Source organism: Capricornis sumatraensis, chromosome 3, assembly GCF_032405125.1.
Source record: "Capricornis sumatraensis isolate serow.1 chromosome 3, serow.2, whole genome shotgun sequence".
Taxonomy (NCBI): Eukaryota; Metazoa; Chordata; class Mammalia; order Artiodactyla; family Bovidae; genus Capricornis; species Capricornis sumatraensis.
The window spans coordinates 40,344,945-40,357,565 of NC_091071.1; the positions used below are offsets into that span (position 1 = coordinate 40,344,945).

General features: G+C 60.0%; 1 protein-coding gene across 2 annotated transcripts; it reads right to left on the bottom strand.

Annotated features, from left to right (window-relative positions):
* Positions 1–5,806: 5,806 nt before the first annotated feature.
* Positions 5,807–12,449, bottom strand: AMDHD2 (amidohydrolase domain containing 2). 2 transcript variants are annotated; one of them, XM_068968749.1, is made up of 11 exons: positions 12,336–12,449; positions 12,108–12,244; positions 11,888–12,027; positions 8,500–8,554; positions 8,111–8,323; positions 7,951–8,039; positions 7,732–7,876; positions 7,545–7,652; positions 7,312–7,380; positions 6,391–6,492; positions 5,807–6,031 (listed from the first exon to the last, which is right to left on the bottom strand). In XM_068968749.1, the coding sequence occupies exons 1-11, from the start codon at positions 12,416–12,418 to the stop codon at positions 5,943–5,945; spliced, it is 1,230 nt and encodes a 409-aa protein (XP_068824850.1). In that variant the 5' UTR covers positions 12,419–12,449; the 3' UTR covers positions 5,807–5,942. The 2 variants fall into 2 exon arrangements, with proteins under 2 accessions (XP_068824850.1, XP_068824851.1); XM_068968750.1 differs by lacking the exon at positions 7,312–7,380.
* Positions 12,450–12,621: the final 172 nt, after the last annotated feature.

The window sequence follows — 12,621 nt, forward strand, 5'->3', positions numbered from 1 at the left end:
AGTGGGCAGGAGAGCAGATGGACTCACCTGGCCTGGCACAGTTCATAGGCACCCCAGCTGGAGAGAAACGGCCCCCTGCTCCCTTCCCTGGGCAGAGCCTCTGTCCCTGGCCGGCCGAGGGTGACCTCAGGCCAGGAGTGCAGTGGCTTGGCCTGACATTGTGAGGTCAAGTCCCGCCTGGGGAGGGGCAGGAGGGTGACAGTAACCAACCTGCGACGGGGCTGGGAAGCACATGGCCCTGGGTGTGGAGTACTCTCAGCAAACCAGGCCCTGTGCTTGCACTGTGCCGTTTTCTATGTTTCAGTCACTTCTATGACTCTTGGGGCGCAAAGGAGGAAACTGGGGTTCAGAGGCTACAGAACCTAACATCGCAGAGCTGGTGCGTTAATCATCTATTACTGTGAACAAATCATCCCAAAATGTAGAGGCATGAAACAGCACACACTGATGCTCGGGTCAGGAATACGGGAGCAGCTTGGCTGGTGGGTTCGGGCTCAGGGCCTCTCATGGGGTTGTGGGCAAGATGTCAGCAGTGGCTGAGTTATTGAAAGGCTTGACTGAAGCTGCAGGATCCACTTCCAGAAGGGCTCATTCACCCAGCTGCTGGTGGAAGCCTGGGTTCCTCATCATGGGGTCACTCCGCAGGGCTATCTGTCTCTGTGCCATGGCAGTGGGCTTTCCCCAGAGAGAATGATTCCCCAGGGAACACCCAAGATGGAAGCCGCAGTGACTTTTATAACCTAATGTCCGAAGCAATACAATATTACTTCTGACAGTCTGCAGGTCACACGGGACCTCCTGGTACCACGTGAGAGGCACTGCAGGAGGGTGTGCGTTCCAGGAGGTGGGATCACTGGGCACCACCTTCCAGGCTGGTCACCACAGCTGGTCAAGGGCAGAGCCAGGACTCCAGTTCTGCTGGGATGCAGGGAAAGACAGAAGAAGGGTGCCAGGCCTGCACCCCTGGAGGTTTGTGGGTCTGGAAAAAAGGGCTGTACCTGGGAATGGGCAGGCTGGGAGACCAGTCAGGGCGCATCCAGTTAGGGAGAGAGAAGAAGACTCTCCAGGCTTCCCAGGTGGTGCAGTGGTAAAGAATCTGCCTGCCAATGCAGGAGACGCAAGAGACACAAGAGATCCCTGGGTTGGGAAGATCCCCTGGAGGAGGAAACGGTAACCCACTCCAGTATTCTTGCCTGGAGAGTCCCTTGGACAGAGGAGCCTGGGTGGGGCTACAGTCCATGGGGTAGCAAAGAGTCGGACATAATGGAGTACACACACACACACACACACACACACACACACACGGAACTATCAGGAGGTCACAGCTTGGAGATCACAGCGTGGTCTCTGCCTCTGCCTTCCAAGTCCCTGGTCACCACTCCTGAGGCTCCCAAGATGCGTTTGCTCATGGCTGCCAGTGGATGAATGAAAAATGTGACTCAGCCAATGATTTCCAAGCCATCTGGCTAAACATCCTCCTATATGAATCATGCTTTGTGAGGAAAACATTAGACTGGAATTCTGGAAATAGAAAGTTGCCTGAGATCTCAGGTAAGTAAGCTTCCTTCTCTAAAACTGGGTTTCCTCTTGGGACTTCCCTGGCGGTCCAGACTTCGTGCTGCCACTGCAGGGGGCATGGTTTGGGTTTCACCCCTAGTCAGGGAACTAAGATCCCACAGCCTGGGCAATGTGTATGTGTTGGGAGAGGGAGGGCAGAACTGGACTTTCTCGGCTTTAAAATGCGCCGACTCCTCAAATCAGTCAAAATTCCAAAGACTACAAACATTTGGTTTGATCAGCATGTAGGGCAACAGCACCTTCATACACTGATGGCAGCCGTGCGGAGCCTGGGCCAAGTCCCTTCTCCCCAGAAGATACAGTGGGAGAATAACAGAGCCTCCTAATATGTCTACATCTGAATCTCCCAACCTGTGAATATGCTGTCTTACGTGAAAAGGAGGAATTAAGGTGGCTTGCTAGGGAGCTGACCTTAAAATCTGGAGATCATTCAGGTAAGCCCAATACAATCACGAGTTATTAAGGCAGCAGCCCCCAACATTTTTAGCTCTAGTGACAGGTTTCATGGAAAACAATTTTTCTATGGACCAGGTAGGAAGGGATAGTTTGGGGATGATTCTCATTAGGAGCTTGCAACCTAGATCCCTCACGTGTGCAGTTCACAGTAGGGTTTGTGCTCTTATGGAAATCTAATGCCGCTACCCATCTGACAGGAGGCAGAGTTCAGGCAGTAAAGCAAGTGATGGAGAGCAGTTGTAAATACAGATGACTCCTCGACCGCTCGCCCACTGCTCACCTCCTGCTGTGTGGCCCGGTTCCCAACAGGCCACGGACCAGTACCGTGGCCTGGGGGTTGGGATGTGAGGCTGGCCCGCCACTGCTGGTGTTGCCAGTGGGAGGGAGTCATGAACCAAGGAGGACTGGTGGTGTGCACCAGCTGGTGATGGTAAGACAGTCTTCCTGAGAGATGGCACAACCTTGACTTCAGGCCACTGAGACCTATTTTTGAATTTGACCTCCAGAATTGTAAAGTAACCAGTTTGTCTTTTTTTGAGCCACTTAGGTTTTGGTAATTTGTTCCAGTAGTACTAAGAAATTATTTTTTTTCAGCACTAAGAAATTAATACAGAAGCCCCATCTGAGGCCACAGAATGGAGAAGGAACCCACGGGGCCCAAAGGAGTGCCCAGGCAGGGTCCCTTGCAGCCTTCTAGACACACTTGAACACCAGAGTTCGCAGAATTCCCTGTCCGTCACTCGACGGTCCATCTTCCCCAGGGCAGCTGGGGTTGGGTGGGTAGGAACCCAATAGGTCCACGGTGGGTAAGTCAAGGAATATCCATCTTGGAGAACACTGGACATCTTGTTAAAACAGTGAGACAGGTCCACATATACCCACCTGGGAAGCTCTCCCCTTCATGTCGTTCAATTCAAACAATTAGTGAAGGGCAGAGTCGTATTACAATTGCAATTCCGGCTTGTAAAACAGAGCCGTAAATGTGGAAAGGGGTCCAGGACCACGTTAGGAAGCACCACACCTAGCTGTTACAGGTTGGGAGAAGCAGGGCGCCGACGCTACAGGTTCGGGAGAGGCGGGCAGGGGGCGGGGCCGGGCTTCCAGCTCCCCGCCCACCCGTTGAAGACGTCAGAGGGCTCCCCGCGCCCCTATTGCTCGGCCGAGGCGCAGCCCTCCGCAGGGCGGCCCTGAATGGCCTGAGCCGGAGCCCCGCCCCCGGGAGGGAGCCCCACCCAGGGCGCGCGAGTCCTCGGGCGCCGCGCCTCCTCCGCGACCTGCGCTCCCTCTCAGGCCCGGCCCCCGAGCCGCGGCGGAGCGAGTTGGACCAGGTTCGTTGTGAACGACCGGACTCTCGGGCACAGCCCGGTTCGGCGTTGTCGACCCGCCTGTCCCCAACCCGGCTTCTCCGGCCGCAATCACTGCACACGCCTGCAGCCGGCTCCAAGCCCACAGCCCACCATGATGCCGAGTGCGCTCGGGACCTGGAGACCCGTCATCCCGAAGACGGGCCCGAGGCTTCGGGAGGGAGCCCCCAGCAACAGCCAGGGGAAGCCTCACAGCGCCCGAGCTCGGCCGCCAGGTGGCCCCTGCCCCCGCCCGGGGGAGTCGCGACGCGGCGGCTGAGAGGGACAGGAACGTCCCTGTAGAGCCTCTTACCCACGTCGACCTACACCCACACAAACCACGAAGAAGCTGGGAGCACGCCAGGTCACCGCCCTGATCCCACCCCAGCTTCTCCAAATGGTGAAAGTCGCCAGCGCTCACTAGTGACTCAGCGCACACCTGGCGTCACCTCCCCCCGCACCCCCACGCCCACATGAAGGAAAGCCTGTCCCCCTACTTTACCTGAGTCTGGCCCCACTGCCACCCCACAGGGTCTCCTTACTACCCACGCGGGTCGTTCTTGTATCTAAAACCTAAGAGCTTCAAACTCGGACAAGTGAGCGACGAGGGTGAGGGGGTGAGAAGGGGTAGGAGCGAGGGCGTCCTTGGCGCAGGTCGGCTTTGTGGAGACTTGGAGATGCTGATAAGGGCTGCACAGTGTGAACATACTCAATGCCATGGAACTCTGCACTTCAATATGGTTACAATGGTGAACGATCTGTGTATTTCACACACACACAACACACACACACACACACACCTCCAATGGCTGCCCCACCTCAAAACCCACACTCCCCAGTCCAGCTGCAGGGCTCAGTTCCCCACATCACAGTTCCTCTCCAGCCCCCAAGTCACCCCCTCCAACCCCACACTAAGCCTGAGCCCTGGGCCTGTACAGGGTAGTTCCCTTTGCTTCCAGCCTACCCTCCCTGGTGTCACCCCACTGACCACCGCGTCCATGAGCCCCTCCGTGATTCTGCAGAGGCAGCGTTATCCCCTGGGTGGGCAGTCAGGCCACATTCTGGCTGATGCTCACCAGCCCTGGGACCCCATGCTCCTGCTTCCCCAACTGACAAACAGGAACACCCCCTTTGGATTGTGGACAGACAGAAGGAAATGAGGGGTTAATACACTGGAACACCTGGAGGAGGCCTTGGGCTGAGCAGGTGTAGGGGCTTTTGTTCCTCTGGCAGGTGGCCCCCCAGCCCCAGATCACCCCTCAGCCCTGAGTCACATGGCTGCTCTTCCCAGAAATTGCTGGGACCGGCAACTATCTTTGTTCCCCTGGGCCCAAACACCTCCTTTACTGTCTAGAAGCAGGAGCAGTGGCTGGGGCCATGGACAACTCTGCCCAGACCTGCTGCCCCCAGGGCTGCTCCCCTGTGAAGGGGAAGGGGCACCCACCCCAGGATCCAAATGAGGGGACGTCAAGACGACCTCAGGCTTGGGGCTGCACCAACCCCTCCTGGGTCACGGTCCTCAGAGCCAGCAAGCCACCCCCGAACCCCCTGCCCCACACCTCAAAGTTGTTCTATCTAAGGAGCCCAAGAGCCCAAGCTCCCAGCACAGGGGGCTCTCGCCAGGGCCAGGGACACAGAAGGCATAGGATGACACTGATGGACACACACCGAGGACCTCGAGTGGCCCACCAGCACAGGCAGGGTCGCCCACATTTCTGCCAACCCCAGGGGCACATGGATCATTGCACCTGCTCAAGAGTCGGGTCAGGAGGTGGGGTTGGAGCCCTGATTATCCCAAGGGCTCCAGGCAGCGTGGGACTGCTGGTGGGGCAGGTTGACCAGGGTCAGCCCAGGGTCCCCAAGCCCAGTGCAGACTTCTCTGGAAGGTCAGAGAGGAGGGCCCGGTGTTGTGTCTCAGTCCAGTGCTGTGGCCCTGGGCCTCCACTCTGCCCACCAAACTCAGGAGTGCAGACAACGACCCATGGCACACCCTTGCCTCCCAAACCCTCTGCGGTGCCCACCTGAGGCCCCTCTCTTCTCCAGATCCTTCCACCATTTCTTTGTCTCCAGGAGCACTGGATCCTGTTCTTTCCTGCTGAACATTCCAAGATGTAGCTCCCTTTCCCTCAGCACCACAGGCAAACTTAACCCTCACGCTTGCTCCCTAAGCCCCTTCCTCTGGCCCTTCACACCTTTGCAACTGGCCCATCTGCCTGTGGGGCTAAGGCCTCCGACACATCCATCTAACAGAGAGGGGCCCCGCTGCCTCCCCTGAGCCCCAGAATCCCACAGGTAGGGTAGAGAGGCCACTACCAACCCTAAGGGACAAACACCCACCTACCCCCACCAAAGGCATGTGGTGAGGGCGGAACAAAGTCCCACTGTGAAGCAAAACTCAGAGACCAGGCGCGTCCCTACGGGGCACACGTTTATCCAAGCCGCCGCCTCCAGGCCGAGGCCTCCACCTGGGCCGAGGCTCCCTTCGCTCTGTGGAGACCAGCTCCCCAGTGCCCAACCAACAGTGTCCAGCTGTGGCTGGGCATCCCCTCCAGCGGTGGTCCTGGGTCACAGCCTGGCCTCCTCCGCCTGCCACACCAGCTCGCCCGAGATGTAGGTGGCCCGGACATGAAGAGAGTCGTCGAGCACCACGAAGTCTGGGTCAGAGGGGGCCGGTGAGAAGGGGGCAGAGGCAGGGCCGCTGCTGCCCCCACCACGAGGCTGGGGTGGGGGAACCAAGGCCCAGAACACGATTTCCACAGGACACTCTGGCCCATCACAGACCAACTGAGGCCCCGGGAGCAAGGCTCCTGGCAGCAGAGGGCAGCCAACAGCGCTCCCACGCACCCTTGCCATTCCCATCTCAGAAGCCAGAAAGCCTGGCCCGCCCGATGGGGAAGAGGGACCAGACCAAGGCCCTGGCCAGGCGAAGCCCCTGGGGATGGGGAAGTGCCTGCCTGCGGCCCACCTGCCCCCACCCCAGCTCTGTCCCAGGCTGCCCCTGTTGGACCCTGACCTGCGTCAGCCCCGAAGTCCAGGGTCCCCTTGCACTTCTCCAGCCCCAGCAGCTGTGCTGGATGCAGGGACGCAGCCTCCAGAGCGGACTCCACACTGCAGCCTGCTTGGGGACACAGGTGGTGGTGACCATCCCCAACTCCCAGCTGGCTCTGCCATTTGACGGGGTGGGGGGGGGGGGGGTGAGGGCCAGAGCACCAAGTGCCGGGTGGCCTCACGGATGCCCAAGGTCCCGCTTCCAGGAGGGGTGCTCTCCCCGGAAGCCAAGGGGAGGGGCTGACAGCAGCCGGGTCCAAAGTGTTTTGTGAGTGAGTTCCCTGCAGGGCTGGGGTGGGGCATGGTGGCAAGAGGGTCCCCAGCAGGGTCCTTCCCAGCCCCGGAACTTCAAGGCCTCCCCTCCCCAACCTGGGGATGCTGCTGGTACCCCAATTCTCTCCAGCCCCTGCTTCACTCGCCAAGCCAGGCCACCACTGTCATCTGCCTTCTAACCCATCTCCCTGCTCCTCCAACCAGCACCTTGGACCACAGCGTTCCCCCCAGCCCCCTGCCTGACACCTCAGCCCCAGGGCACTGCCTAGGACTTCGCAGGGTCCACCACGGCCTCTGCCAGACACCCACCCCTCCCCCCATAACATGCCAACCCAGAAGCACAGTCCCCAGCCCACAGCTCTGCAGCTACAGTCTCACAGGCCCCACCCTTGGGTGCTGTGGCTCCAGGGCCAGTCACTCTGGGTTCTGGGCCCCGGCTGGTTCGCGCCGCCCTCTCCTGCTGACGGAACCTCCTGCAGGCGGGACCCTGGTCACATTCCTGGGGACCCCACCAGACACAGACCTTGGTGGTCCCTGCCTCCAGCCTCTTCCAGAGACGGCCTCTGCCCCACTGCGGGGCACACACATGGCACACACCCCCAGCCTCACTGACCTGTGGCCTGCAGGAAGTGCCGCACGCAGGTGTCCATTGGGGCGATGCTGCCACTCAGTGTGTTGGTGCCTTGAGAGCAGAGAGGGCAGGTTCTGGGGGCGAGCGGGGGGGAAGGACACCAGGCATCCTGGGCCACCCCGAGGGTCAGCAGGGAGCACCCAGGTGCTCACATCCCACCGCAGTGCCGGGGGGCTGACCTCACGCTGGCAGGGCTGGGGACAGGGGTCACTCACCTGCCACATAGGCTGTCAGCCCATCCACCTCCACCTCCTGCTGCCCCAGCGTGTGTCGGCCGTCACCCAAGCCCAGTGCAGGGACAGCATCAGTGACCAGCACCAGCCCTGCAGGGAGAGGGGGCCTCAGGACCTGCCCCACCTGGTTTTCCCGCCCATTCTGGCCCTGCCCTGCTCTGCCACTCACCCTTGGGATGGGCCCGGTGGGCGATGCGCAGGGCAGCTGGGTTGGTGTGTATGCCATCAGCAATCATCCCGTAGAAAATACGGCGGCCTGCAGGCAGCCGATCGCTGGTCAGGAGCCCCACGATGCCCGGGTCGCGGTGGTGGAACTGGGTGGGGCGGGAGGGGGTGATGAGTGACTGCAGGGCCCCGCCCCTTCCTCCCGAGCAGGCCCAGGACTCACAGGCAGCATGGCGTTGAAGAGGTGGGTGATGAAGGTGGCCCCACTCTGCACAGCTTCCTCCGCGGTACCCAGGTCAGCCACCGAGTGCCCTGTGGGGACCCAGACTCAGCTCTGGGAGCCGCGGCAGACGCCCTGAGGCAAGGACACCCCCCACCCTTACCTAAGGACACGCAGATGCCGAGGGCCGTCAGCTCCCGGATCACCTCGTGGCTGTGGCCCAGCTCGGGGGCTAGCGTCACGATGCGGACATTGTCCAGGCCCCCGTAGGTGGCCAGCACGTCTTGGAAAGCATCAGCTTCAAAGGAGCGCAGGTGGGCCTCGGGGTGCGCGCCCCGCTTCTCCCAGCTGATGAACGGGCCCTCCAGGTGCACCCCTGGGGGGAGGGGACGGGCTGGTTCTAGCAGGCCCCCTGCCCTGCGGCCCCCACCCTGGCCCCTCTTGCTTGCCTGCCCTCCCTCCCCGGTTGGGCATCTGGAAAGGTGAGGTGCTGCCAACAGGTCCCCAAGGAGCCTCCCAGGGTAGGGGTGGGGAGAGGGGTGAGCCACTCACCGAGGACCCCTGCCCCATGGGGACCACCACTCTTCACGGGGATCTGAGGAAGGACCTGGGGGGAACCAGCTGTTAAAGCCCTGCCCCCACGGCCCAGCACCCAGAGGTCACAGCCCAGCCAAGGTCAGAGGCCGGAGTTCAGAGTGCAGCCCTGCCCTCAGGTGTCAGAAGATGGTCGAAGGCCTCGACCAGGAAGCACAGCAATCCAGAAATGATCTGGGGATGCGGGACTGGCCTGCCCGAGATGACCCAGAGGCATGGAGACAGCAACCAGGAAGGGGGCAGCGGGGTCCTCAAGGTGGCCCCATCAGACAGCAGCCAGGACACAGCAGGCCGCACACCAAGGGCCTGGACCCAGCCAGGGCGACCAACCTGACGTCGCCAAGCTGCAGGCTGGGGAAGCGGGGCTGAGGCAGGAGGCGTGCGCGCCATCCAGGCAGAGCGAGGGGCCGAGGCAGGGCTAAGTGGCCAGAGAGCTTAGGCACCAAGGGTGCAGCCACGCTGTGCCCGGGTCTGGACACCAGGGGCCAAGTCACCTATGTGTGCCAGGCACCCAGGTGACACATCTCAGAGGTGGACAAAACAGGCAGGAGCCCCAGCCTACACCCCCTTCAGCATGGAGAAGGATGGGGAACGGGGCGCCTGGGGGACCCGGGCACCCTCTGCCGGAGCCAGAGAGGCACAAGGATGGTTAAGAGGCTTATGCTCAGTGGGACAAAGACAACAGGAAACAGGCAGGCTAAGCTGGACGCCTGAAGAGCAGCTGCCAGGTGGGCGGGGGCAGCCAGGGCAGCGAGAGCAGGGCGCTGAAGCTCCCACAGGAAGACAGGACGGATGGAACCTTCGCGGAACCCCAAAATCCTGAACCCAGAGGGAGACAACGGGCTGAAACCGTGGCGCTGAGTCAGCAGATCAAAAATCTAAGCAAACAAAGAAGGTGAACTCCGAGGGAAACAGAGCTGATAGATGAGAAAATGATGAGTCTTGATAACTGAATCAGAACCAAGGGAGACTCTGGGGAGGGCGGGGAGCTAGAAGGGCATGAGACAGGGCCCAGGGCTAACACGTATCTTTCCCAGCCGCTTTACGCTGCCCTAAACCAAAAAACAGGAGTATCGGTACATCTTTTAGAGATACGGAGACAAGTTCCACAGGTTAGCCCAGTGGAAAGTGACCATCTCTTGGAGGGAACTGGTGGGAGCAAAGGGCTGAAGTTTTTCGTAACAAGCCAAGTGATACAGGTAAATTCACTAAAGAGTTAAAGAGTGAAAACGAGAAAAAGAGATAACGACTGAGTTTTCCCAGCACAGAGTTTTAAAAGAGAGACCAAGTAGACAGAACACAGTCTTCAGGCGAAGGGAATGAGGCGCGTGCAAAGCGGGAAGGCCTGGCTGTCGCACAGAGGAGCCTGATGCTGACTCAGCAGCAGGGCTAAGGCGGAGGACAAGGTACGCTTGCCTGAAGGGCAAGGCGGGAGGAGGAGACCCCAGAAAAAGAGCAGCTGGTCTCAGTGGCCCTGAAGGACTTCTGACCAACTAGCAATCCAGTTCTGTGCACTGTGAACAGGACCCTTCCCCAGAGGAAGGAGGGCAGAATGGCAAGAGCAGTGGGTGGCGGCGTGCCCCTGAACAGTCCTGTAGCTTCTATGGCGATCACCTTGTATTAACATTTTCATATTCAAAGCCCTCCTCAGTTTCCTCCACAAATCAGTTTACTCTCTACCTCCCAAGGCATTTATGAAGGGTGACCGGTGCTGGGAAGAAAATGTTAAGATGGAAGCCCTACTGGCCAGAAAATCCTTCCCTAAGGCAGGAGCCCCACACTCTCTATCAGGATCCTCGAAGGTGCTGCAGAAGTTGGGGGGCAGCTCGGCTGCAGGCGCCCACTGCTAGGGCGCCCACTGCTGGGGTGGAGAGAGCAAAGCAAAGGCCTTCCAGGCAGAACGCCTGGGGGCAGAGGGAGCTGCCTGGGCTGGCTGCAGGGGAGTGGGAGAGGGGTGGGTGATGTGCAGAGCCAGGAACCCGCGGAAAACACCCGGGCAGGACCCAGGGCTGGGACAGCAGTGGGGAGACTGGATAACAGCCACTACGCCCCCTGACGGAGACCAGAGAGGTGAGGACAAAGAATAAGGGAGCAAGAGCGTGGATTTGTTCCTGGGTCCCGAGCAGGAAGATCATGGCCTGATGACTAAGACAGAAAACACAGAACTGAGGGCCAGTCTGCAGTGGGAAAATCAGCTTGGTTTTTGACACCAGACTCTGTGATAAGAGAGTGGGGGGAAATTTCCAGAAAGATGAGCGCACCTGACATCTACCAGGGGCTTAATATGAACCGAGGGTAGTGCTGAGCACACAACACTAATAGATAGACTCCACTGTTCTTCGAACCTTAAACCTTGCTTAAGTTTTGACGAAACTGAGACTAGGAAACAAGAAATGAATGTCCTGTGTTGCTCAGCTGACAGATGAAGTCAGGAGGCCGGGACTGAACCCAAGGAGTGTGGCCAATCTCCCCCAGACCTGGCTGTGAGTCTGCGCACACACCCAGATGGGGACCCTGTAGCAGACAGGCAACCTGGGATCCTGGGCTGGACCCTGTTCTGGAGAAAAACTACAGAACTGGGGCATAAAAGGTAGAGGAAAGGATAACCTGATTAACTTTGAGAACTCAAGAACTCTGTGCTATTCGTGTAACCACAAACTTTTAAAAAAGTTAAGTAGTACCAAATAATCCAGTATGATATATGCCTGCTACAGTTCAGAGAAACAGAACAATACACAGAACAAGACAAGAGGGAATATAACAACGTGATAAAGAGCAAAACCAGAAAACCTGCGTACAAAGTGAAACTTCTTAAAGGACCAATGGACCTTGGACAACTAAATCCCAAGACTTAAGGAAGTGACGATTAGTGGGTGTGGATGGGAGCAGCAGAGGAAGCCTGGGGTGGACAATGGAGCTCCTTTATGAAAGCTGTTCCCAGGAGCTGCCTGCCACGGACCGGTTTGGGGGATGAGCAGCTAAGATGTGGCAATCTGAAAGTCCCTGGGGCGGGGGAGACGGACACACACGACGACTGAGTCGAGGAGGCGGTTTCTGGCGCCTAGAGGCGGCCAGCGTGCAGGCTGGGGAGGGTGAAGGTGCTGAGGTTCGGAACGCGGAAGCCCGTGGGCACAGCTGCAATGGCAGACCAAGCAGAGGGCCACCTGGGTGAGAAAGCCAGAGAGAGGGGGAGGGGGCCCCAGGCCCCGGGGGAAGAAGGCCAGCAGGTGAGGCCAGGCTCGAGTGCCAACGGGGTGCTGGTTGACCCGAAGAGATGAGATTTGAAAATCAAGAGGCCGGGTGCTCACGGGGCCTCTTTTCTTTGAGACTGGGAGCCTGACCTCACCTTGTGATAAACCTCCAGTGGTGATGTGACCAACGTGGGGCAGAAAGAGGTGACTCCATGCGACAGGATCCTCCGGGCCACTAGGGCAACCCCCGAACCCACGTCCTCCGAGGCTTGTGAGAAGTCAACGCCAAATCCACCTGCGGCCATAGAAAAGAAGGGGTCGCCCAGGGCTCGGAGCTCCCCTTCGGGGTCTCCGCCCCGCGGGCCCGGGCCGCACCGTTGATCTGTACGTCGATGAAGCCGGGCGCCAAGATGCAGCCGCCGCAGTCCCGCTGCTCGTCAGCCACGCGCCGCTCCTCAAAGAACAGCTTCTCCGGGTCCAGGATGCGGCCCCCGCGCACCCAGAGGTCCTCCCTGCACACAGAGCGGGCAGGGGCTCGTCTCGCCGGCCCGGGGCCCGCCCGCGCCCCCCGGCCCGCACCCCCCGGCCCGCCCCCGCGCCCACCTGAGCAGCGTGCCACCCCTCAGGATGCGGCAGTTGGTGAACTGGATCACCGGGGCCCGGGCCGCGACCTGCCCGCCGCGCATCCTGAGCCCAGCCGAGCGGGAGGCGCCGGGTTCCGGCCTGGCCCACGTGACCCTCAGCTGACGGAGGCGCAGCCACGTGACCAGCTCTCCCACGTGACCGGCGCGGCCCGCAGTGACGTGGCGACGGCTTCAGCACCGCCCTCGACCCCTCCCTCCCAGGGCCCCGTCTCCGCGCCGGGGCCCAGACAGCGACCCACACACAG